Genomic DNA, 24,577 nt, shown 5'->3' with positions numbered 1-24,577 from the left:
CGAGAAGGTGGTGTAACACGCCCAGGCTAGGGGTGCAACTTGGGTCAGGTCAACCCGAACCCGACGGGTTCAACCCGATTTTTTGGGCGGGTTGGGTTGAACTTTTCCGGGTTGGGTTCTGTTCCGGGTAGGGCATTGTCAACCCGACCGAAAATCGGGTTGGGTTGGGTTGGGGAATCGGGCCCCTACCCAACCCCTAACCCGACTAATATAGTAATATGTATTGATATTTCACGTTTTTTCTGAGTTTTGCCGTTTTGGGGGTTTCTCGAATGTTGCTGAGTTGGCCAACTCTCGAAATGTCATTTTTTAAGCCGAATTTCGGCCATTCGGTTGAAATTTGGTAAAGGATTAAAAAAATATTTTTTTATCAATTATTTCGCCATAATTTCCAAAATTTCAACCGAAATTTGTTACATTTCGGATGTTTCGGTTTCGGAACGTTTCGGTGTTGGCCCCGACCGAGGTCCGAACTTTCGGATTTCGGTCGAAATATAAAACCTTGAGTAAGACTATAGTTGTGAGAGTAGAAGGCAAGCGTGAGCAGCGATGCACTGAGTGGAAATGGTGAGAAGGGGTCTAGAAAAGGAAAAAAAAAATGTAGAAAGCAAAAGCTCTATTTAAAGTAACGAGTAAGAGACGAGAAGAAGCAGGCCAGCCGTCGTTTTTTACTCATTTTTTACTTCTCGCCCTTCTTTCCGATAACAAGAGAGTAGCAGATCCTCCCATATTTCAAGGTTTTAGAAATCTCAGGACGCATGAAAGATTTTTGAGTAATGCTAGGGAAACCGAGAGGACCAAAAAGAGGACCTAACAAATTGTTTCATGCCACAACATCAGTAATGACGTGAGCAATCCCTTAAGTTTAGGGAAATCACCAAAAATTAAATTTTTCGTTAACATGTGGCATATTCTCGTTGCATGTCCCGTTTTAGGTGATACTCTAGGTCTCCATATCATTTTCCAAGATTTTTAAAACCTTAATTTCTCACTTGAAATCCAAGAAACGCTATCAAGACAGCATACAACTGCTTGATCATGAACCCTATTTTACACTATTTTCAAACTAAAAACCTGGACTCTAAAATCCGTGTATCCAAACGGCCCCTAATGTCCGGAAAGCATCATTGATCGATTAACATGAAACATTTAATAAGCTTCATCTGAAGCAAACAAAAACGGTATAGAGAAAATAAGGTTATAGTAAGATAAGTAGTAAAGAAGACTTGACGACTAATTAATATTACAAGTTTTAGAGATTGATAGTTTTACATGTAGATTTAATGTTAATTTTCTAGAAAAATATTCACGAAACTTAAGATGAGTTTTAAATACACTCCTTCAACATTATCAAAAGCAGAAAACACTCTTTCAAGAACAAATAATCCCCTAAATAAGAAGCGTACTCTTAATTAAAAAGAAAGCATAGAAAGCACCTGTGAAGAATGCGAGAAGCATGAAATTTGGAAAGTGAGAAGAACATCGCTTCTGAAGAAGCAAGCTTCCCAACTAATTAAGAAGTTTTTGGTAACTATGACTCTATGAGTAATATAATCTCCTTGAGTACCAAAAAATAGAAGTCACACTAAAATGTTCTGTTTTGGGGGTACTTACATTAAAATATTCATATACATTTATATCTCAAAGTTGGACAACCTCCTTGACAATGGTATATGATAATAAGCAAAAATTCAGAAACAAAGAAGCAATACATTTATCTTACACTGATAGTTCCTATACAAATGGACATACACACTTACCATTTCAGCCACAAAGCCAATCTTCATGAACAAATCCCCTTACAGATCTACCAAGCTTTTCAAATCAATGCTCCACAAACTGTGTCAGATTCCAGCTATTCTCTCCTCAGATCAAGACGTTCCCGCACAAGAAGCAAAATCTGTAATAAGGCTTCTTACATGATTTTTTTTGCCCATTTCTGAGCTTCCTTGAAGCCAAATTTTTTCCGCAAATGGTTCTTCAGGCAAATTATTCTTCGCAAATGTAAGAATTGGATAATCTGTACTAGTTATTCTTCTCTAATAGAAGCTATCCTTTCGGAACGGGAGGATTCTGTGCGAAAATCTGAACCCAAAAGCTCCCTGAAATCCTTACGAATACTCCATAAGATCTCTGCACACCTCCTCATGCTTGGCCGGCTGTGTCGGGTTGGAGCTAAGCACTGTAAGGCCAACTCATAAACCTTTTCCAATGCCAGATTAGTTGCAGGGGTCCGTTGTAGAGTCGGGTCTAATGTTAGAATTGCATCTCCTTCATTAAACTTCTTCATCGCCTGTAATTTAATGATTCACTTCAGATATATTTTCAAAAGTAAACATAGGAAGACCTACAAAATTTAGAAAGAACATAATTTTATCTAGGGGTCCATTTGGATGCACGTAATATAGAAGTAGAAGGCAGGTAATGTAGATTCTTATTTCTTTACTTTCCTTTTTTGTTTTGATTTTGAGAAGAAAGTCAAATAGTACATGTGAAACAATTTCTCCAAAGGCTTAATCTGTTAGAATTGGTGTTATTAATCATTTATACTTCAACACTCCTCACATGTGGCCTGGCCATATACATGGATTTTTAATAACAAGGAGTCAATGGATTTTGAACCCAGGATCTGCTGTGAGGCAAATGCTCTGATACAATGAAACAACCAATTACTCCAAAAGCTTAAGCTGTTGGATTTAGTGTTATTTAATCATTTATACTTCAACAGTACAAAACGGCTTGCATGTGGAAAATTTACAGCTGACAAGGACTGCCATGGAAATAGTAAATGGCAACAGAACCTTGCTAGGAAATGGAAAATAGGAAATGGAAAATGTGTCCTTTTACTTTGATTTTCCCACTTCTTGGTGCATCCAAATGGGCCATAGAAGACACGTAGGTGGAAATCTCAGTTGATCCTTTCATTAGTGTAATTACAGTAAATCTTGAGTCAAATAAAATCACATTAAGGCTAGAGGTCAGTTGCTTGCGAAAAGAATTTATTATCAAGGTAGGAAAGGGTGTGATGAGATAGAAAAACCTACCCATCGTGCAGTTATCCTCTCGTTGAGTTCTCTTTTAGGTTCAATAGGGCGCCTTCCTGATAATAGTTCCACCAGCAAAACACCAAAAGAATAGACATCGCTTTTGTCAGTGAGTTGATACGTTCTAAGATATTCAGGATCTAAATAGCCAGCAGTTCCTTTAACTTGGGTAGAAACATGGGTAGCTCCAGTATCAGTTTCGGCCAAACGGGCAAATCCAAAGTCGGCTACCTTGGCTCGAAGATTTTCCGTAAGGAGAATGTTTGAAGATTTAATGTCTCTGTGTATTATAGGATGATCTGCATCGCAAAACAGTATCATGAACAAGGGTAAACTGTTAAGAAACGATGTGGTAATGATATGGAAAGTCTTATAAATCCGATTCTTTATGCAAATCACAAGAAGTAAGACTACTAGTTTATTTATTAAATGGTGGAGTTAGTTGCAGCTGGAACAAGACTCAAAACGAACACTAATCCAAAACAATCTTCCCCCTTTTTGATAGGGGAAAAGAAAGGGATGTACCAAGTATTCCCCTGCCCCAGTGCAAATTTTAGCAGGCCAGCAATAACTGGAGCCAATGACAGAAGGTTAAGGAAAGAAAAAAAACGAAACATCAAGTGTAAGGTATGAAGATAAGAATAGTGAAATTTAACGCTCAAATGAATGAATAATATGTTTTTACTGCAGTGTTTAGAAAATCCGCCGAGCAAATCCGATCAGATCGTGCACAAATTAACGGAATGTAAAATAAACACACGCCACAAGATGAACACCGAGATTTACGTGGTTTGGCACAAAGGCCTACATCCATAGGCGAGAACACGATCTTCCACTATAAGAAAACAAAATTACAAGGATTACAATGGATTAACCCAAAACCTACAATCCTGCAACCCATTCCTTGCTTTTCAACCAAGATCGTACACACAAGAGCAACCCAAGAAAAACTCAAGAGATAAACCAAGAGGAACCCGAGAACGAACCCAAGAAGAAACCCTCTTCTTCTTTCTCCTTTCTTCTCTATTCCTTTCTCTCTATTTTTCTCTCTCATTTTCACTTGTTTGCAAACTAGTGTCAGGATAGGAGAGGAGAATAGAAGAAAATGATCCATGTAGACGAACCCAACTACTGTAAGGGTTAGACTTAGTCAATTTGAGCCAGGTACATTCTTTCACCTTCTTCATGAAAATTTTCTAAATGATTCATTAGCTAACCCCAACTAGTTTGGCACAAAGGCTTAGTTGAGTTGAGTTGTTTTCACTTGTTTGCCGCACGCCCCAAGTCTCTTGTTGAACCCTCTTCACGCAAGAGTCTTGAACCTTTTACAATTAGGTTTTCTAAAACCTAAGAAACAGAATTTTCTATTTTACCTCCCACCTCACCTAAGTGGTGGGAAACAAGGCAACTTTCCTAACAATCTCCACCTTGGCATGTTTCTCAGCCACCTAAAGATTCTTCATTGATGTCGCCACTAGTCCACTCTCGCCGCAAACCTCCATTGGCCTTCCTAAGTACCAGCTATAACCCTCGATTCATACTAGTTCTAACTCCTGATTCGATCAACACGGCCAACGCACATGTGTAGCTGCTAACCCATTGACTTACCAGTCAACCCCGGAGTGGTATCTCGATCCATCCTTCCCAATGCAGGTACCACTATCACCTTCTCACTATCGTATGCAACTTGGAAACCCGTCTCTGCACCAACTACGAAAGAGACCATACGTGTGCGCACACCATTACCCTGTTTCCAACTAGCCATTGAGACCTTAAGAACATTAGTCATCATAACCCCGACCAGACAATATAATCCGCCACACTTCTCTCTTTTATTAGAATCATACAGCTGTGTGTGATTTTCACGGCTCCACTTGCAGCTGAATACTTGCAACCCCTGGAGTCCAACCGGCCAAGCGACATTAGATTCTTCCGTATCTTTAGGACATGTCACACCAAGTATGAACCACTCCATCGAACATCTTCATCTTCACCATTGCAAATCCTGTGACGACAAATGTAGACATGTCACCCAAAGACACAACACCTGTCCTTGTCTTCTGGAACATATCAATATATTATCTCCTAGAGAATACATGAGAATCTAGAATCAACTCATCATGAGAAGTGTGATTAACTGTGGGGACTATGAGAACATCTCCAACCTCTTTGCTCTGCTCATTTGCTACCCCTACCACCATATTTGTACCATCATTGTCCGACTGTTCAGCTCGCTTTGGACAATCACGGATGATGTGGACGTATTTTAGGCAACGATAGCATTGCATTCCCTCACTCCCTTTCCGCAGACCCTAGATCTTGATATGTCTTTTCTTGATCCCTGTCCGATGACCTTCCACTTTTATTTCCCCCATGAACAACTAGCCCATGGTCATGACTCCCATCAAGAGCGTGTTTCTTTCGCATCTCATTCGATAAGAGAGATGCTGTGACTTTCACTAACTTCATTGTATCCTTACCATACAATAAAGTCATCACCAAGTTGTCATATGATCACGAAGCGAAGTAAGCAGCAGAAGGGCCTAGCCTTCTTTCTTTAACTTTTCATGAACCTTATGGTGTTGATTCATAAGTCCGTTGAGCACCGTAATGTGTACCAGAAGATTCTCACCTTCTTGCATCTTCAGTTCGTATAACTACCGCTTCAGATACAATATGCTAGCCAAGCTTTTTGACATGTAAAGCTTTTCCAATTTCTTCAATAACTTACGCGCTTCTTCTTCTTCCAAAATGTTAAACATAACGCGTTATCTGTCAGACATAGTGAATTGTGCTGACTGCCTTCGAGTTAATGTTTTCCCACTTGGCATCCATCATCTTCTCCGCCTTCCCATCCTTAACCTTCACCGCCTTAGCGAGGCCCTGTTGAACTAGGATGTCCTTCACCCTATCTATCATAGGATGAAATTGACCTTTCCGTCAAACCAGGGGGGATCCAGGAATATACTTTTAGGGGGACAGAAAATGGTTGTTATAGCATGTTGGGGCCCACCAGTTTGGACTGCAAGTGTTGATAGGTGGGGAAAACCATCTCCCTCTAACCCATCCAGAAGGTGGAGCCCACATTTTACACCTCATATTTTGATGTAGTGGGGGTCCAGTAATTACACCTAGTGTGCTAATGGGATCCACTATATACATCTCATGTTCTACACAACTTAAATGATCTCTAAGGGATGATACTAAGCCATCAATCTAACGGGCAATCTCATTATAGATCGGAGGGTTAGGATCATCCTATGGAGATTATTTACATGGAACAACATATTTATGTTGTGGCACAACAAATGAAAACTTTGGATCATCCTATCAAGTGGGCCGGCAGTATTTTTTGAGAAAAACATTTATGTGCACTAACATATAAAATCTCATAATTGCTTAGCTAAGGTGAGTTCGCACAGTGTTTTTTAGCCACACGCACAGAGAGGGAGAGATTTACGTTGCCAATGAGAGTCACTAAAAAAGCCTATAATAGAGGAACTTTATACGAAAAAAATAACTAAACAGAAAAAATCCCGATTTTTAGGGGCAACTTTAAAAAAAGGGTAGTGATATATCCGGCCCCTTTTTTGACTTGGAATAGCCCTAACAAGTGTATTTCTGACTAATCTTTTACACTAAACGGGGTTGTCTGGAGTAAAAAGCATATTTTTGACATACGTAAATTTATCTTTTACAACCTTTTACAATATTTATCCCAAGTAAAAAGCATATATCTGTCCCCTATTTTTGACTTATCTTTTACACTTGTCAAAAGTACACTTCCATTATTACATAGCATATCTTTACAACCTACTAAATTGGAAAAATCCAGATTTTTTGGGGGGCAATTGCCCCCTAGATCCGCCCTTGCGTCAAACCTGTTGATGTTGAACAGGGTAGAACTTGATTTCACCCCTGTTGTAGGGCTCCACCTCGAATGAGATCTCTCGGATAATATTTCTACCCTCTAACAATCACTATAACTGCGATCAAAACACACACAATCACTCAACCCGGCCTCAACGATCGCTCCAACCTGAGCTCGATACCCCTTGTTGAGAAAATCCGTCGGGCAAATCTGATCCGATCATGCAAAAATTAATGAAAAGTAAAATAAACGCAAGCCACAAGATGAACACCGAGATTTACGTGGTTCGGCACAAAGGCCAACATCCACGGACGAGAACACGATCTTCCACTATGAGGAAGCAAAATTACAAGGATTACAATGGATTAAACCAAAACCCACAAACTTACAATCAATTCCTTGCTTTTCAACCAAGATCGTACACACAAGAGCAGCCTGCAAAAAACCCAAGAGATAAACCAAGAGGAACCTGAGAACGAACCCAAGAAGAAACCTTTTCTTCTTTCTCCTTTTCTCTCTCTTCGTCCCTCTCTCTCTCTCTCTCTCTCTCTCTCTCTCTCTCTCTCTCTCTCTCTCTCTCTCTCTCTCTCGTTTTCACTTGTTTGTAGCACGCCCCAAGTCTCTTTCCGAACCTTCTTCATGCAAGGGTCAAGCAAAATTATGAGGATTACAATGGATTATTCCAAAACCACAAACTTGGAACCCTTTCCTTGCTTTTCAATGAAGATCGTACACAAAAGAGCAACCTGAGAAAAACCCAAGCGATAAACCAAAAGGAGCCCAAGAACGAACCCAAGAAGAAACCCTCTTCTTCTTTCTCCTTTTCTCTCTCCTCCTCTCTTCTTCTCTCTTTTTCTCTCTCTTGTTTTCACTTATTTGCCGCATGCCCAAGTATCTTTCCGAAGCCTCTTCATGCAAGAGTCTTGAACCATTTATAATTAGGTTTCCTAAAACCTAAGAAACGGAACTTTCTATTTTGCCTTCCACCTCACCTCACGTGGTGGTAAACAAGGCAACTTTCCCAGCAAGCAGATTTTTCGTAAATAGGAAATTCTTTGTTTTTGGTTTATTGTGCCACTGGCATGATTCAGTGAGCTTGTGCAAGATTACAATAAAAAACGGTCTTCAGGAGCATTGATGAGGTTCAATAGTATCACCTACTTCTTATAGAAGATAAACAAACCAATGAAAGGGGGTTTCATTGATATAAAACTAGTCGTGGCTATTCTGGGAGCTGATGGATCATGAGAAATAAAGGACGTTGGATAGTAATCCAGCTAGCAATAGAAGCTGGCAAACGAAAACCCTCTTGTGCCTAACCGTGTACCAGCCGCCGGAGCGGATGGATCATAGAACTCTTATAATCATGGTTAGACGTAATAAAATTTATCTAATTAAGATGTACCAATCACTAATATTTTTGTATTAAGTTTTATATTTACCTCTATATGAATAATTTGTAGTCTGATAAAAGATTATTTTTTCTACAGGCAATCAGATCTTTAGATCTAAAATTTTGGTAGGTGTAGGTGATGCCATATGGCACGAGACAACAATACAGGACTCAGAGGATGACTGATGAAGAACCTTGCAAGCATAATAGGTGATCATGCATGCCCTTTGAGCAGGAGCTAGAATCAATAATCTCATTGAGTAACAATGGCTGGTTATATAATGAGAAATAGCATTAGAACCCAAAAAGATCTAACATTTCTAACAGATAATGGCCGATAGCATATAAATGCACACATCTAAGGTGAAAATACAACATTTTGGGGTCTAGGTTCTCAACCAAGAGGCACAAAAGGTTCAAATAACAAACTTTTGAACTCATACCTGTATACATATGAAGATATGTAACGGCATGAGCCACATCAATTGCAATATCTAGCCGCGCAGCAAGGTCAAGAATGCCACCATGCATGCCTGCATTACACCAAACCCATGGCAGACACCAAGGACTGGTTAATTACTACAGTGAAAATATCTTCAGAATGTCACAAATTTTTGCAACAAAAAATTACAAACATAATTTCCTATGGAACAAGGAATTCAGTGGACATGCATCAGGCCATGCACAGCTCATTTTTCCATTTTTTGTAACTATATATAGATATGGTTGTTTAGACTGAATGTATTTATGTTCATATAGATGAAGTTTTCTATATCCAACATATTTATGGACTACTATCTATATAATAATAATGTCTTTAAATTTTACAATGAATGGACATGTCAACAAATGAGGTTTTGCAGATGTCAAAGACAACACCTTGTATTCAAATCAAACATTGTATATACACGTGTTTAGTTAGATGAATATTGTCACATAATTTCTATATGGCATGGTTTTCTCGAAATGGATAATATACACTTGTCAACACTTTTTAAATGCCAGTACTCCAGGGATAAATACACAGTGCTTCTAGATTTCTTTCTAGCATATACACACAAATTTACTTTACATAAGTTGTGGCATCCACCCTTCTCAATAAAAACAATATGTAAAAATTTAACATAAAACTCATTACATATCTGATTATACAACCCTGATATTATATTAAACCTTTAAAACTGATAAAAACAAATATGCCAAATCAACATATCTTAGTTTCCAGGTTGAACCAGTCACTTCTATGTCAGATTCCACACCCATATTGATATCAGTGCAGCAAAGATGGCATCTCGACATAATCATGCTATAGTAAGATTCAAGGAAAGAAGCAACAAGAACATGGTGGAGAACTTACAATCCAAATGCTCCCTCAGAGTTCCATTCGGGACATATTCGACAACAACAATCCTTTCATCTTCATGCTCCAAATAGCCGTGAAATCTAACCAAATTCAAATGTTCAACACGTGCCAGAGTACGGATCTCGCTCTGGAACTCCACACCAAGATGCTTATCATATACCATCTGCAAGGGAAATGAGAAACTTGATTTTCATATGCATTGTTTTCTATTCTAAATTGAATAGAAACTAATAAGAACTCACTGAATTATTCACATGCCATCCTACAACCTTTTTGGCACGCTTAACTGCAACAAATGTTCCATCCTCAAGTCTCCCTTTGTAAACCGTTCCAAACCCGCCTTGCCCAATCTTGTAAGATGGAGAAAAGTTTCTTGTAGCTTTAGAGATCTGTGCCATGGTAAATTTCATAACACCAGGTTCTGCCTGGGCAGAATTGTACGAACTGCTGTAAATCCCTTTACTCAGACGCCTTCTTTCACTACTCGCCGAAGTATCAGAGGAAACTAAGAAAAAATTTAAAAAATATACTGAAGTATATCAAAAGTCCTCATTTAAACACTTTCCGTCCAAGAAAATGAAAATGCAAACACATGAAAGAAAAAAATTTCCCTCAAACCACAGAATTCAACTATATTTTCAGTTCAATAAAATCCTCAAAAATCAGTTTTTAATGGATATATGAACAGATTTAATACCATAAATGAAAGATCATGCAAGATTCAGAGTATAATTTCACTCAAATTATCAATTCTCCTATAAATTTTTCATCATTTTTGGTAGGTAGTTACCAGAATTCAAGAAAAACACAGTAATACTAGCAAAATAATAAAAACTAAATGTATTCAGATACGAATCGACGTATTCAGACCGCACAAGCACTCCAAAGTTCAAATGTCATGAACATGCTTCAAATTTCTTGAAATTTAAAGAAAGAACATACAATACTCGGTGAAGTTTTTAGCGCAAATTATTAATTCCCCTGCAAATTTACTCTCACTTTTTTATTGAATTCAATAAAATTAGAAAAACGTTAGAAAATTACTCCTTTGAAAGTAATTCCAGTTGAATAATAGAAAATGTTAGAATATGTGAGATCTCATTTTTGGATTAGGTTGACATCTCACCGTCGAATTGTCTGGATGGTAAATTAGGAAAGTATATTAGAAGAGGTAAAAACAGTGATTAGGAAAATATGTTAAATTAGGAAGATTCTATCTTTATCTCTTTCTAAAATTAGTTTTTATCTTTCCATATTTATCTTTTGAGTGTTCTGTATAAACACTCATTAGGTTCTCTGAAATTTAATCAAGATTAATAGACAATATTCAATTTTATCATGGTATCATAGCATGTCGATCAGCCTCGCCTTGAACACAAGCCGTATAATTTTGTTCTCCGGCGGACGGCCAACCTAGCTGTCCGCTGGGCCCCCAACCATTCACCGCTGCAAATGCAACTTTTCCATTTCTTCCCTGTCCCTTCCGCATTGATTCCGTTCTTGTCTCATTCTACATATGCCACTCCACTGTTCACACAACCTCCGTACCATTTACGGTGATCATCAATGGTGTCCTTTGCTCAAAAGCATATCCTCAATTGCCTTTCTTCTCGGCACGGTTGGTGCATTGTTCTTTAGATCCATCAATGAAGGCATTTCATAAAAACCCAAAATCTCTATGGATTGTCAACGACATCCAACTCGGCCTCATCAAATTAGCCATCTATCATGACAATGCCGGTGTTATGTTCATAAAATAGATTCCTCAACGAGGAAGCGTTTCTTGTGTCCTCGAGCTACGGTGTCTCACAAGGCATTGCTCAAGAGGAAAGAGATAGAGTAAGCTCATATGGGAGTTGCACCAAGATAAAACGGAACTAAAATCTCTGCTACGTTTCTATTATTGATGACTGATTAAATACAACTGCAAAATACAAAGATTAACTTCTAAAAGATAGCTAACAACCCTAAAAGATAGCCTCTAATGGCTTTATTTGCATAGATAACTCCTATCAAAAAGAGACCTAGCTAACTCTATCTTATCCCAACAAATCCCAAAAGAAAAGATACCTACAACAACCAAATTGCCTATGTGGCAATTACAATATTGATTCATATCATTCCTTCCCCCTTAAAAAGGAACCTTGTCCTCAAGGTTCACATATGGAAATTTGGCCATGAACTTTATCTTGAACTTTGGCTTCCTGTCCTTATGAAGTGAGATCCGACGATCATGTGAGCGATCGAGCAAGCTCTTCATCCCTAGAACCATCTTAGGATCTTCATGCGTCATCTCTAACCGAACAGTTGAAGAAGAAATCCCTTCCATATCGGTGACCTTCTTACTTTGTATTGGACATTGACGCACAGATGGGCATTGGATAGGTTGAGAGGAACAGCGAATGTTCCCAGCGACGACCCTGTCGAAATTGACAACGCTGATAAACGCCTTCCTTTTGTGGCTTTTTCTCCGTTTCATCTTTCTTATTTCTTTCTCTCTTCTTTTGCTTTTTATTTTTCTCTTCGTCGAAGCCTTCTCGACATTGCTATTGCTGCTCAAATTATTTCTTTGCTCAATTTCTTCGAACATGGGGGTTCATCTAGCTTTAGGACGAATGCCGACGACATTCGATCGTAACTGGCACTTAATGAAAAATCAAACTAGAAGCCTTTTGATCTCTCTTATATTTTCCTCCCAATGATCCATTGTTCCTGTAAGCCCAAAGGTTCCCATGAGTTCAATCATTCACCTTACCTTCTTTTTTTTATGATAGCAAACTCAAATTGATTAGCAGTGATGGACTAATGTGTTGCTTTGAGATGTTGTGCACTATACAGGAATTTGATATGTCATATCGCCATTACACAACTCAACACAACACATGGCTTGTGGATCAAGAAGCAAAGAAGGAACCAAGAGCTTGCACTTATATTGGAGGCATCCTCATTTGGAGATGATCAAGTCAAGAAGCTCAAGATAAAGATCCCTCAAGCTACCTAGCAAGTGTCAAGAAGAAGCTTGGAGTTGAACAAGCCATTGGTGACTCCTCATGCACCTCTCAACATGCATTGAAGATTGGAGGAAGTCACAAGAGCCATGACAACGTTCAAGATGTTCACTCAAGCCGAAGAAGTCCAAGGAAGTACAAAGAGCAAAGACATTCCAAGAAGACTCAATGGTATAACACTTTAGAATGTATTGTGGAGTCCTCTTGATTTTATATTTAAATGCACTTTCAATAGGTTTTCAAATTGTTTTCATACCTAAGTTTTTATATCTTTGAAAACCATATACACACCCAAATATGTGTTTGAAAACCTAGGACCTAAGCCCAAAGCCCCTGGTTTTTAAAGTTAAAAATTGAACTTTACTCAGGGCCGGTCGACTGGGATATGCCGAGCGACCGTGGGATGCTACCTGGAATTCCAGGACATCTCGAATTTTATAGGGCCGAGCAACCGGGCCAATCCAGTCGACCGCGGACTTGTTTTCTGGAAATCCTTAAAACATCCAGGTTGGGCTTAGCAGACGACCGCGATGGTCCGGTCAACATCGATAGTGTTTTTGAGCCGAAATTTTATTCAAGCAGATTGCCCTCGCCGGTCGACCGCGCCGGTATGAAATTTGAATTTAAAAAAGAAAGCCCGATAAGGGCGGGCGACCGTCGTTCCTCGGTCGACCGCCGCGGCCTGGAAATAGAGCCGTTGGGGCTTGCACAGGCTAACTTTTTCAACCCTGTATTTTACAGTTTTACCCCCAAACGGTCATATTTCCTTGTGGGCTATATATACACTATCTAAACTTTTCTAAACAACCTTTCGAAAGATCAAATCCTATCTTCTCGAACCAAAATTTTTATATGAAAGGTTAAACCTCTTTGAACTTGAATTTTTACATTCTATCAAGAGGAACTCCATAGGCCTTACATTTGTATCTATTTCTTGGAGAGTTTGTGAGCTTTGAAATTTTGTAATCAGCCTATTCTAAGAGGCATTGAGAGTTCTTTCATTTTATTTCTTCATTTGTATCCAAGGGTCTCCGATTCGGCCCGTGAACAAAGGTGGATCATTGTAAGAGGGTAAGGCTTCGTGCAGAAAGGGTGTGATCCCTTTGACGGAGTTGGTGTACGGCTTTGAGATTCGCCCATTGAAGAATCTCAGATTTTAGTGAAGATCCCAATGAGGTAAAACTTGAAAGAGTGGAATAGATCTTGTGATAGACCGAACCACTATAAAATCGTGTGCCTTGTGGATTGTTTCTTCTCCTTCTCTCATTTGCACTTTGGTGATTGGTAATCTCTACCCTTTACTTGTATCTATGTTTTATTGAACAAAGGTTAGAGTATATAAATCTAAAGTAACAGCTAAATCCTAGCTTTCAATACCTTGATTATTTAAACAAGGGTTAGACCATATATGCTTAATTAGTAACTTGATTTAAATAATCTATTTAATTAAGCCTAAAAATTTTAATTAACCAATTCACCCCCCCTCTTGGATTCTCACACCTGTATTTCATTTGGTATCAAAGCGTAGGCTCTTAAAGAGATTTTTAAATTTAAAATCTACAAGAGATAAAGATCTATGACAATCCAAATGGATTTTGAATTAGGACAATCCGCTATAATTTCTCCATTCTTTGACGGAACAAATTATAAAGCTTGGAAAGTAAAAATGTTTGCCTATCTCAAATCCATAGATTTTCTCCTTTCTTAGATGTTTCCTCCATTCTTAGATGTCATTGAAAGGGGATTTTCTATTCCAAGGTAATGCACTAAAAATTATGCAAAATTATTTTTGTTAAATTCAAAAGCTATTATTATAATATGTTGTGGACTATGTCCCAATGCTTTTGATAAAATTTCATCATGTACAAATGCAAAAGATATTTGGACTAATCTTGAAAATTTTTATGAGAAAAAAAGTAGTCTCTCTTCAATTGACAAAAATATTGTTTCTGAATAAAAAGAGACTACAAAAATCTTTTACAAAGGAAAACTCTTTCAAACATTCAATTTCTGATTTGGAAAAATAAATTGAAAATTGAAATCGGAGGTTAATGAAAGTTTAGAAAGAAATGAAAAATTAAGTCATTTGAGCAAAATCTTGATAAACAAAAACGATGACTTAATTAAACAGTGCAATATCCTTGGAAAAGAAAAAGAAACCCTTGCAAACACAAACAATGATTTAAATGAGAAATGCAAACTTGTTTGTGAAAATAAAGAAAAACTAAGCACCAGTTCCTTGTGCGGCTGTTGAAGCATAATTTTGGGCACTGTGATACAAGTATACAACAGAAAATAGGGCTGTTCAATGAGCAGTTTGTGAGGACACTACACGACACAATCAGCTGTTCAATACATCCCATGTCAGGTTTGAGGTTCTTTTCTTTGTTGCTTTTGAAAATTGAATAGACATCCGGTCTCTATTGAGTAGAGTGGAACTCAATCTAGCCCAGTTGAGGTATGTTCCAGCGAGCAGGAAAAGTTCTTCTAATCTGTCAGTGAAGTTAGCTCCAACAATCATGCAACCAGTAGCAGCAACTGTGTGAAGAGAGTGCAGCCCCATATGTTCCTGTGTGTAGGAGCGACATCGCAGCCGAATTTGTGCACCTGAGAACTTCATAGCTGACTCTATTACAACTCCAAGTGATCTGTTTCAGCTGGTATTTGATTGATCCCAAGATCAATACTAAGTGAACTGCTTCAGCAAGTTTGTCTTCCTTGAGCCCAGTCATAAATTGCTTAGTGTGATCAGCACTTTCTCTTTTCTACAACGGGTCTCTACAAAAGGAAGCTTGGCATTGGGAAGGAGTGTTCCAACTACTGAATCAAGCCTACATCATTTTTGGTATTAGTGGCCAACAAGTCTTTTCTGCTACTCATAGTAACAACCCAGTTAGCCAAGTCTGAAAAAAAAATTATGTTACTTGTGGACTGTTGGAGATCATGTTCTAGGTTTTCTGCCCTCCAGCATCATATGTTAATTCTCATCGGATTCTCCACCTGCTGCATCAAATTTGGCTAATGTAGCAGGGCATAATGACTTCTATAAAAGGTGTCAATGACATGCCAGCTAAGAGAAGTGCAGAATCTGAACACCAAAACATTTCCAGTTCAGAATCAAATAAACTACAAAGACAAGTGATGGTAGTGATGCAAGAGATGTGGATTAGAATGGATCGTCGACAGGATCAAATCGACTTATTGGTTAAACAAGTGAACAGGCTGAATACTTGCAATGACATACTTCTAAGAGGGCAGACCAATTACCAACAACCCTTAGTACTCCAGGATGGATGGGAATGTAGGGAGAAAGTCCGAAAAAGACCCATGGGAGCAATTCTTGGCCAAACATCGCAAAGAGAGGGAGTCTCGCAGGAAATGGAAGGCTGACCTTGAGGAGCAAATGGATAGGCTGCAAACCTTGAGTTTTGTTACCCCACCACCAAGAGAGTCGATTCCAGAAACTAATAGTGATGGGGAAGAAGAAAAGGCTGCAATTGAGGTACTAGTCAATCCGCTAAGTTTGGTCCATCCATATTCAGATGAGGGCCACCAAATTTCAAATGAACAAAATGGGGAGAGCTTGGAAACAAATGAAAAATTGACCGCGGTTGATGAGCAGGCATGACACTAAGGAAAACACAACTTGATACTACAGAGGTAGTAGAAGATGGGCTAGATGTTGGTTTCATTGGAGCAGAAGATATCCTTAGAGCATTGATCATGGTATGACTATCCTACCAAATCACTTGTGACTCATACATACATTAGGGCATAACATAGGCATGTTAAATGGCTTTCAGGGGAGGAGCCAAGGAATCTCACCACTAGGAGCTACGTGGCATGAGACACAACTGATAGGTGAACTTCAAGAGTGTACAAATAAGCTTCGGACGAAGGGCTTGACATGAAGAATTGCATATTTGACCCGGGCGTCGACATCACATTTTCTTTGGCCGAGTAAAAGAGGGATGACATCCCTGTGTGCCGCCCAATGACCTGGGTCTATACCCCTTCTTGATAAAAGGAACTGAGCTTGAGGACAAGCTCTTTTTTAGGGGGGGGGGGGGGGGGGGGGAGTCTGACGTAGAGCGGGTCCCGGCCAAAGAACATGGGCATCACTTAGTCTAGGGTAGCTTAGTCATTTAGAAGATTTAAGTAACCTTAATTGTTATTTTCATGGGGAGGGATAGTTATGTCTTTTTCCTTGTAGTGGGCTACTTTATAAAGCCCCACATTTTCTTCTTGAGGGGACTTTTGGTAATTTTCTATTTGAAACTTAGGGTTTCTATCCCTTGATGTTGGAAACGATTGGGCAAGGAAGATAGCAGGCTTGGGATTCAAGATTCCTTCCTAGTTCTTGATTTACCTTGTAGCTTGCAAGGATTGTTACCCTTTTCTATATCCAGCTGAGCATCACATTGTCCAGCCAATTTTCATTTGAAAAAAAAATATCAAAGAAGATATCTCTAGTGGAGAATCTGTCCATCAAGAGCAAGAAGCAGCTTGGAAATTCAAGGTTGTTTGTGACTTTATCTCAATGAATATTCTAGTCCATCAGATCTGTAAGTGATACCTCTATCTTAGGTGTTTTGCATTTCAAACATGGTAAGAAAATGATGGAAATTATTCGAATTGGGTGAATGTTCCTGTAATCATGCCTCTTATTTTCATCTGCCTTAGGGTCTTGTGAATGCCATAGAAGCTCATAAAATTGAAATTTCTATAACTAGTGTAAGGACCGAGCAGTAGGTCTTTTATTTAGGTTTTCCCTGCGAGATGCTGGTTCAAATGCTTGTTACAACTTGGATTGTAATCTTCTAGAATAAGGTATTACAGCACTAATCAGATATAAGAGACCATTAGTGTTGTTGCTTCGCTTTGGGGTGGAGTTAATGGAACTCTCTTCAATCCAAATAGTTGTATTTACTAATTTGCCATATTCATGTTGACCTAGTACCAATTGAACCATAGATCGGGCCACTTCAAACCAAAGCAACACTTCCGTGACTTTTACTACGTCAGACCCGCACTCTTCTCATCCAAATGCAGGTCCCTAAGACCTATTGGGGTGATGCCCTCCTTACAGCATGCTTCCTTGCCAATAGGCTTCCTTCCTCTATCCTTGGTGGTTCATCCCCATTCGCCTTGTTACATCCCCAACTTGACCCTTTTCCTCTCACCCCTCGGGTCTTTGGTTGTGTGTGCTTTGTCCAAAACCTCGGCCTTGGATTAGATAAATTGGACCCTCGCGCTGAGTGATGTTTCTTTCTTGGGTATTCTCGAACTCAGAAAGGTTATCGGTGTTACAGTCCTCGCTTGCGTAGGTCATTTGTCTCTGCCGATGTCACCTTTTTTTAGTCCGAGTCTTACTTTATCACTCCTCATGAGGATCGTCCCGCAGTTCATGATTCGGACATTCCGCTTCCTCGTCTAGCTCTTCTTGGCCCCATACCTTCTCCTTCCTTGTCTCCTCCTTTGCCGGTCCTTGAGTCTTGCATACCTTCTCCTCCTTTGCCGGTTCCTCCATCTAGCACTGTTTTTTAGCCCTCCTCTTCATTACAGGCTCTCGAGGCTCCTCCTCCAGCTCCTACGAAGACATATCAACGCAATTCGAAGTCTACAGCCCATCGGCCTCCTCCAGCGCCATCAACATCTCAACCGGAGATCACGACTACGTCTTCTCAGGTACCTGGAGATTCTCCCATTGCATCGCATACTCGTTCTCATAGTACTGCTCATCCTATTTCCTCAGTTATTTCCTATGACTCTCCGACCCCTATGTTTCAGAGTTTTATATCTTCTTTGTATTCTGTTTTTGTGCCACAGTCCTTGCCAGCAGCTCTTGATCATCCTGGTTGGCATGGGACCTTGAGATGGAGGCCCTTCAGATCAATCATACATGGGATTTGGTTTCCCTTCCGCCTGGAGCTCGGCCCCCTCAGTTGACATTGGGTTTATGCCGTCAAACACTTACCTGGCAGGACAGTTGAGCACCTTAAGGCGCGCCTAGTTGCCAAATGTTATACTCAAACCTTTGGAGTTGATTACCAGGAGACATTTTCCCCAGTTGCCAAAATACCATCTGTAAGGGTTCTCCTCTCACTTGCAGTTAACAACGGGTGGCACCTACATCAGTTAGATGTGAAGAATGCCTTCTTATTTGGCGAGCTTACTGAGGAGGTGTATATGGAGCAACCTCCTGGGTATGTTGCTCAGGGGGAGAGGTCCTCCTCAATGTGTCGGTTGCAACGATCTATATATGGCCTGAAGCAGTCCCCTACAGCTTGGTTTGGCCGGTTTAGCGATGCTATCATGCGTTTTGGCATGAAGCAATGTGTTGTTGATCACTCTGTCTTCAGTTATCAGTCGGGTGCTGGTTGTGTTCTATTGATAGTGTATGTTGATGACATTATCATTACAAGCAGTGACTCAGTAGGGATACACAAACTGAAGACATTCTTGCAGAAAGAGTTCTCAACCAAAGATCTAAGACCTTGTTAGCCCAAGGGTTCTCATGGGTTCATTCAATCACCTTGTTTTGATGATTAACAAACTCAAATTGATTAGTCTTTTATGGACTGATCGTTTGCCTTAAGTGTTGTGCTATAAACAGGTAATTCACAGGTCAATCCATTTTAGCACACACCACTGATGGCCTATGCTTGAAGATGGACCAAACACAATGCAAAGGAGCTAAAGCATACTTGGATCAATCATACCTTGGAGGATCAACCAAAGAGAAGCTCAACATTAGTCATCTCAAAGCATTGAATAAACAAAGGAAGATCAATGAAGGCCAAAGCTTGTGGATCAACAACTTGCAAAGGAGCTTGAACCAAATGGTGGCATCATCCTTGGAAGGTGTCAAGCAAAGAAGCTCAACCTTGAAGATCCCAAAGCAAGCCATGCACTCAAAGAGAAGATCAAGCAATGGCTACCTCAAGAGTTCATTCAACAGAGTGGTAAAAAGGGTAGATTGTATCACCTATCTCTCTTATGTTTTCTTTAGTCAATGAACATCTTAAAACCCCTAAAAATATGTTTTTCAAAGAGACCAATAAGCTTAAAAGACTTAAATGGATAAGTGAATGGCAATGGTGGTGTACCAACATGTTGGGACCCATATGGCATTCCATCACATTTGAACAAAAATCAAGTTCCGAAGGCCAACCTGGACCAACAACTAAATCCTATCAAAACTTGTTTAAAACATTTTCAAATATTTTTGAAAATATTTTTAACAGATAGCTCTCATTTTTCTCATATCCGTAGAGTATAAGAATCGAAATCCGACAAGAAACGAAGGAGATATGAATTTTTCAAGTTGGAAGCAGATTGCTGGAAATCTAGTTTCGGAACTCCGAAAAAATTTCTCGGAGCTCCGAGAAATGGTCCAGGTTCAAAAAATAAACTTGTAATGGTCCACTCGGAGCTCCGTGCGCGGACTCCGAGAAGACTGTCGGGGAGCCTAAAAAAGGCATATCTTGACCTCCCCTATATATATTAACCTTGGGGCCTTTGGGAACTCACTCAATGGTTAAACCTAACATTCTTTGAGCATTTAAAGGCATATCTACTACATTCTACCAAGATTTTCACTCTCTCCTTCTCTCTTGTGCCTTGACTTTAGATTATTCTTGAGAGACCTTAGAGCTTTTATTTGTTCATCCTTTTCTTGAGTGAGAGTGAGGGATATTTACATGTAATCAGCCTACTAAGAGGCAAGCAAGCTACATCTTCAACTCTTCATTGTACTTGGCAACAAAGGGCGTCGTAGAAGACCCTTAGAGCTTGGAAGGTCGGTTTGTATTTGGCGAAAGGGGCGCCGTATTTAAGTCCCTTGGAGCGGTGGTGCTCGTTGTAATCGGCCGGTGTGGCGAAGAAGATTATTAGTGGATTCCTCAAGAGATCAACTTGGGAAGAGTGGAGTACGTCTTGAGTTTAAGACCGAACCACTATACAAATCTTGTGTGCAATCTTCTTCTCCATCTTGGTGCAATCTCTCACTCCCTCTCTCTCTCACTTATATGTTTGCTTGCATTTTCTTATCTTTACTTAAGTGAGTGATTAGCATTGGCATTTATCATACATATCATTACCATTGCTAATTAGGCCAAATTACATTGTTAATTGAGGTTGTGAATCAACTTGAATTTTGAGCTTACAGTATTTGTAATATTCATTTAAGCTCAACTAACTAAACTTAATTAACTAAGGGATAAAACTAGGGTGATTTTGGAAAAAGTTTTTCAAAAGGTAAAAGTCTTCTAAACAACCTATTCACCCCCACTTTAGGTTGCCAAACCGGACTTATATTTGGATTTCAGACGTCTTAGATACTTCTTGGCATTGAGGTTGCCCATTCTACTAGAGGTATCTCTCTCGCAGAGGAAATATGTGTTGGATCTTCTTAAGGAGATAGGTTACCTTGGAGTGAAACCTATCGCACTTCCTATGGACCCAAATGTGAAACTTCTTCCAGAAGAAGGAGATTTGTTAGATGATCCTGGCAGAAACAGGCGGCTAGTGGGTAAGCTCATATATCTTACAGTTACTCGTCCAGATATATCATAGCTGTTGGTGTTGTTAGCCAACATATGAGCTCACCCCGTACTTCCCACCTATCAGCAGTGATTCGGATTATTCGCTACTTGAAAGGGGCACCAGGGAAAGGCCTCCTATTTAAGAAGCATGGGCATATCAGGTTGGAAGGATTTTATGATGCAGACTGGGCAGGATCTCCTGCAGATAGGAGATCCACCTCCGGATATTGTACTTTTGTTGGCGGCAATTTAGTGTCATAGAAGAGTAAGAAACGGGACATTGTTTCCAAGTCTAATGCCGAGACAAAGTATCGAGCTATGTCCCATACTAGTGGAGAACTCCTTTGGTTATGTTCACTCCTATCTGAAATTAGTTTCTCCCCATCTTTTCCAGCTCAGCTTTATTGCAACAATAAGGCTGCGATTCATATAGCTACCAAACATGTCTTCCATTAGAGAACCAAGCAAGTAAGGTTGATTGTCACTTCATTCGCAAGCGAATTCATAGAGGCGAAATTCATGTTTCCTTCACTCGGTCTGTGGACCAACTAGCGGATGTTTTCACTAAATCCTTTAGTAATACAAAATTAAATGACATCTGTAAAAAGCTGGGAGTGTATAATATATACATTCTAGCTTGAGGGGGAGTGTTAGAAGTGTGTGTGGGTGTGTATTGTAGCCATAAGGGCATAGTAGTCCTTCGTATGTTCTCTTTCATATAAATACATAAGTGAGGGGGAGGATCCCTAACTCACTCTTTCTCCTCTTCCTCTTTCTTTCTCCCGTCTTAATGGCTTCTAAAAAGAGTCTATTGGCAAGAACTAATTTCGCTTTTTTTGGAGCTGAAGCCGCGGATCTCTCATGCTTACAGAGAAGCTAAACAAGACAAGTTGCAGACTCGTTGACAAATTATGCATGTGAAAGTAAAAACAATAAAGATTTTACATATTGGAAGGAGCTCCCAACTAAATATCAGGGTACTATGCTTTGGGAATTCCAAGTATTTGATGTAAGTAATTTTTGTACTCTTTTGGGTACGGAGGTAAGGTGGTATGTCCCTCTGTTGTAATTTTTACTCACATAAATAAAATTTAAAGTGGCCGCCTAGGTTCCTAGATAAATTTCGGGCTTAAAAAAAGATTGGTCGTCCGCTGGAGGACGGTGTTGCCCGTGTTGTGCTCGGGACAAGGTCAGATCAACCTGGCTCTGATACCATGACAAATAAAGCAGATTTCTATTAATCTTGATTTCTTGGATGAATTACAAAGAACCCTAATGTATGTTTATATAAAAAAACACAAAGGAATAAAAATAGAAAGTCAAGGAGCAATTGTAGAAAAAAATTAAGATAGAATCTTCGTAATTTATCCTACTTTCCTAGTCACTCTAGGTTACCACTTCTAATCTATTTGCCTAATCTACCACCAAAGACAATCCAACGGTGAATTCTCAACCTAATTCAATGGTGGGATCTCATATCTTTTTCAGTTCATCTAAAATAGATTTTCTAGATGCGAATCCAGAAATCCGAATGGAATAAGAACTCCAAAGTTCAAATGTGATGAAAATCTTTCTAATTTCTCAAAATTTAAAGAAAGAACATGAAAGACTGATTGAATTTTTGAGCTCAAATTATCATTTCCCCTGCAAATCGCTCGCATTTTTTATTGAATTCAAGAAAAAAAATCATAAAAGCGTTAGAAAATTACTTCTTTCATAGTAATTCCAGTTGAATAATAGAAACTAAAAAACTTCATTATCTTCTCTATCTTTTTCAGTCCCTATAAATTAGATTTTCCAGATCAACGAATCCGAATGGATAATCACTCCAAAATTCAAATATCATGAACATCTTTCTAATTTCTCTAACTTTAAAGCAAGAACATGCAAGATTCAGTGATGTTTTCACCTCGAATTATCAATTCCTCTACAAATTGCCCTCTTATTTATTGAATTCATGAAAAAATCAGAAAAAAAAAAGTTAGAAAATTACTTTTTCTCAGTAAAAAAATAGGAACTAAAAAAGTTAGAAAATTACCAGAAGCAGCTTTGGATTCTTCGAGATCTCCATTTCCTTTCATAGATTCCATTGCCGGAGGCGAAAAACAAGCGCCAATCTTTCCAGCGAAGGATCTGGCCACAGTCTTCATCGAATTCCGGCCGGTGAGCAATTTCCGGTCGGAAGACCCGTCGGAATATGCGGAGCTCTGCAAGAATTCCGATTTCCGATCGGGCGTTCTCATCCCGTCGGAGTTAGTTTTCCGGACACTCATTGATCGGAGATTTTTTTTTCTCAGGCGGATTTGCCGGTCAAGTGGCGACTATAAAATAAATAGCTTTTTTGATGTAATTGGACTTTATATTTTGATGATAAGTGATATATTTGCCCCCTTTTCTTCCTCGTACCACCCCTCCTTATAGTGTATTTATGTTTTATGTGTACTCCAATATAGTCTATTATTTTTCAAAAAGTACTGTACGGACCGTACTATAGGATGATCAAACCGTCCATATGATGGGCCATAACGTAAATAGGTTGTTCACAAAAAATCATTTCCATAGGATGATCCTAGCCCTTCTACAGAGGTTTCCATAATATACTGATCGGAGGGTTGGGATCATCCTATGGAAATGATTTTTGGGGCTCAACCTATTTACGTTATGGCCCATCATATGGACGGTTTGGATCATCCTATATTGCGGTCCGTATACAGTACTTTCTGAAAAATAAGGGAATATAAGGGCTTACACCGTATAAATTCTCCCTTTTACAATATCGAACGTACGCCTCGTAGTTTAACAGGTTGGGTAGGTAATGAGCTCTAAGCCTCTAACTTATTGTATGAGTGGTTGGGGCGCGTGTGTTGATCATGCGCTTGAAACTAGCAATCCTAAAAATAAAATAAGAAATCTAGTAAGTGATGTCCATGGGTGTGCATCTTTGTCTTACACATAATTTTGTAAGTTGATTTGCACCGTTTATCAAATGTAGACCTGGCAAACGCAACCCGTGCCCGCGGTTCGACCCGACCCACCCGCAAATTTGCTGGCACGGGTCTAAGTTTTAGTGACCCGTCAAAACTAACCTGCGGGTGACCCAACCCGCAAAAACACAGGTCGGGTCGGGTCAACCCACGGGTCACTTGGCTTTTTTAAGGGTGGTGATTTTGTTATACTAATCTAGTTAGATGGCTTTTTTTTCTAATGCAAAGGATGGTGATTTTGTCATGCTAATCTATTTTTTAAGGGTTTGATGCCTGAATAGGTTATGGCTAGCACCATAGGTTGATCCCAACCCTCTGATTTGAATGTTAGAGGGTTGATCACTTGATCCTAACCCTCTATAGATCGG

General features: G+C 39.4%; 1 protein-coding gene across 2 annotated transcripts; it reads right to left on the bottom strand.

The window, feature by feature from the left end:
• Positions 1-1,564: 1,564 nt before the first annotated feature.
• CRCK2 (calmodulin-binding receptor-like cytoplasmic kinase 2) lies at positions 1,565-23,562 on the bottom strand. 2 transcript variants are annotated; one of them, XM_077384153.1, is made up of 6 exons: positions 23,264-23,562; positions 9,914-10,176; positions 9,666-9,834; positions 8,752-8,841; positions 3,045-3,343; positions 1,565-2,293 (listed from the first exon to the last, which is right to left on the bottom strand). In XM_077384153.1, exons 1-6 carry the CDS (start codon positions 23,496-23,498, stop codon positions 2,030-2,032), a joined length of 1,320 nt encoding a protein of 439 aa, XP_077240268.1. In that variant the 5' UTR covers positions 23,499-23,562; the 3' UTR covers positions 1,565-2,029. The 2 variants fall into 2 exon arrangements, with proteins under 2 accessions (XP_077240268.1, XP_077240269.1); XM_077384154.1 differs by having other exon boundaries at positions 9,941-10,176.
• Positions 23,563-24,577: the final 1,015 nt, after the last annotated feature.

The sequence above is a fragment of the Tasmannia lanceolata genome, unplaced genomic scaffold (assembly GCF_043159265.1).
Source record: "Tasmannia lanceolata isolate RefF3 unplaced genomic scaffold, GAP_Taslan_0.1 ptg000007l, whole genome shotgun sequence".
In the NCBI taxonomy this organism is placed as follows: domain Eukaryota; kingdom Viridiplantae; phylum Streptophyta; class Magnoliopsida; order Canellales; family Winteraceae; genus Tasmannia; species Tasmannia lanceolata.
The sequence above is the reverse complement of the archived record's forward strand: the minus strand, read 5'-3'. Positions and strand labels throughout refer to the sequence as shown.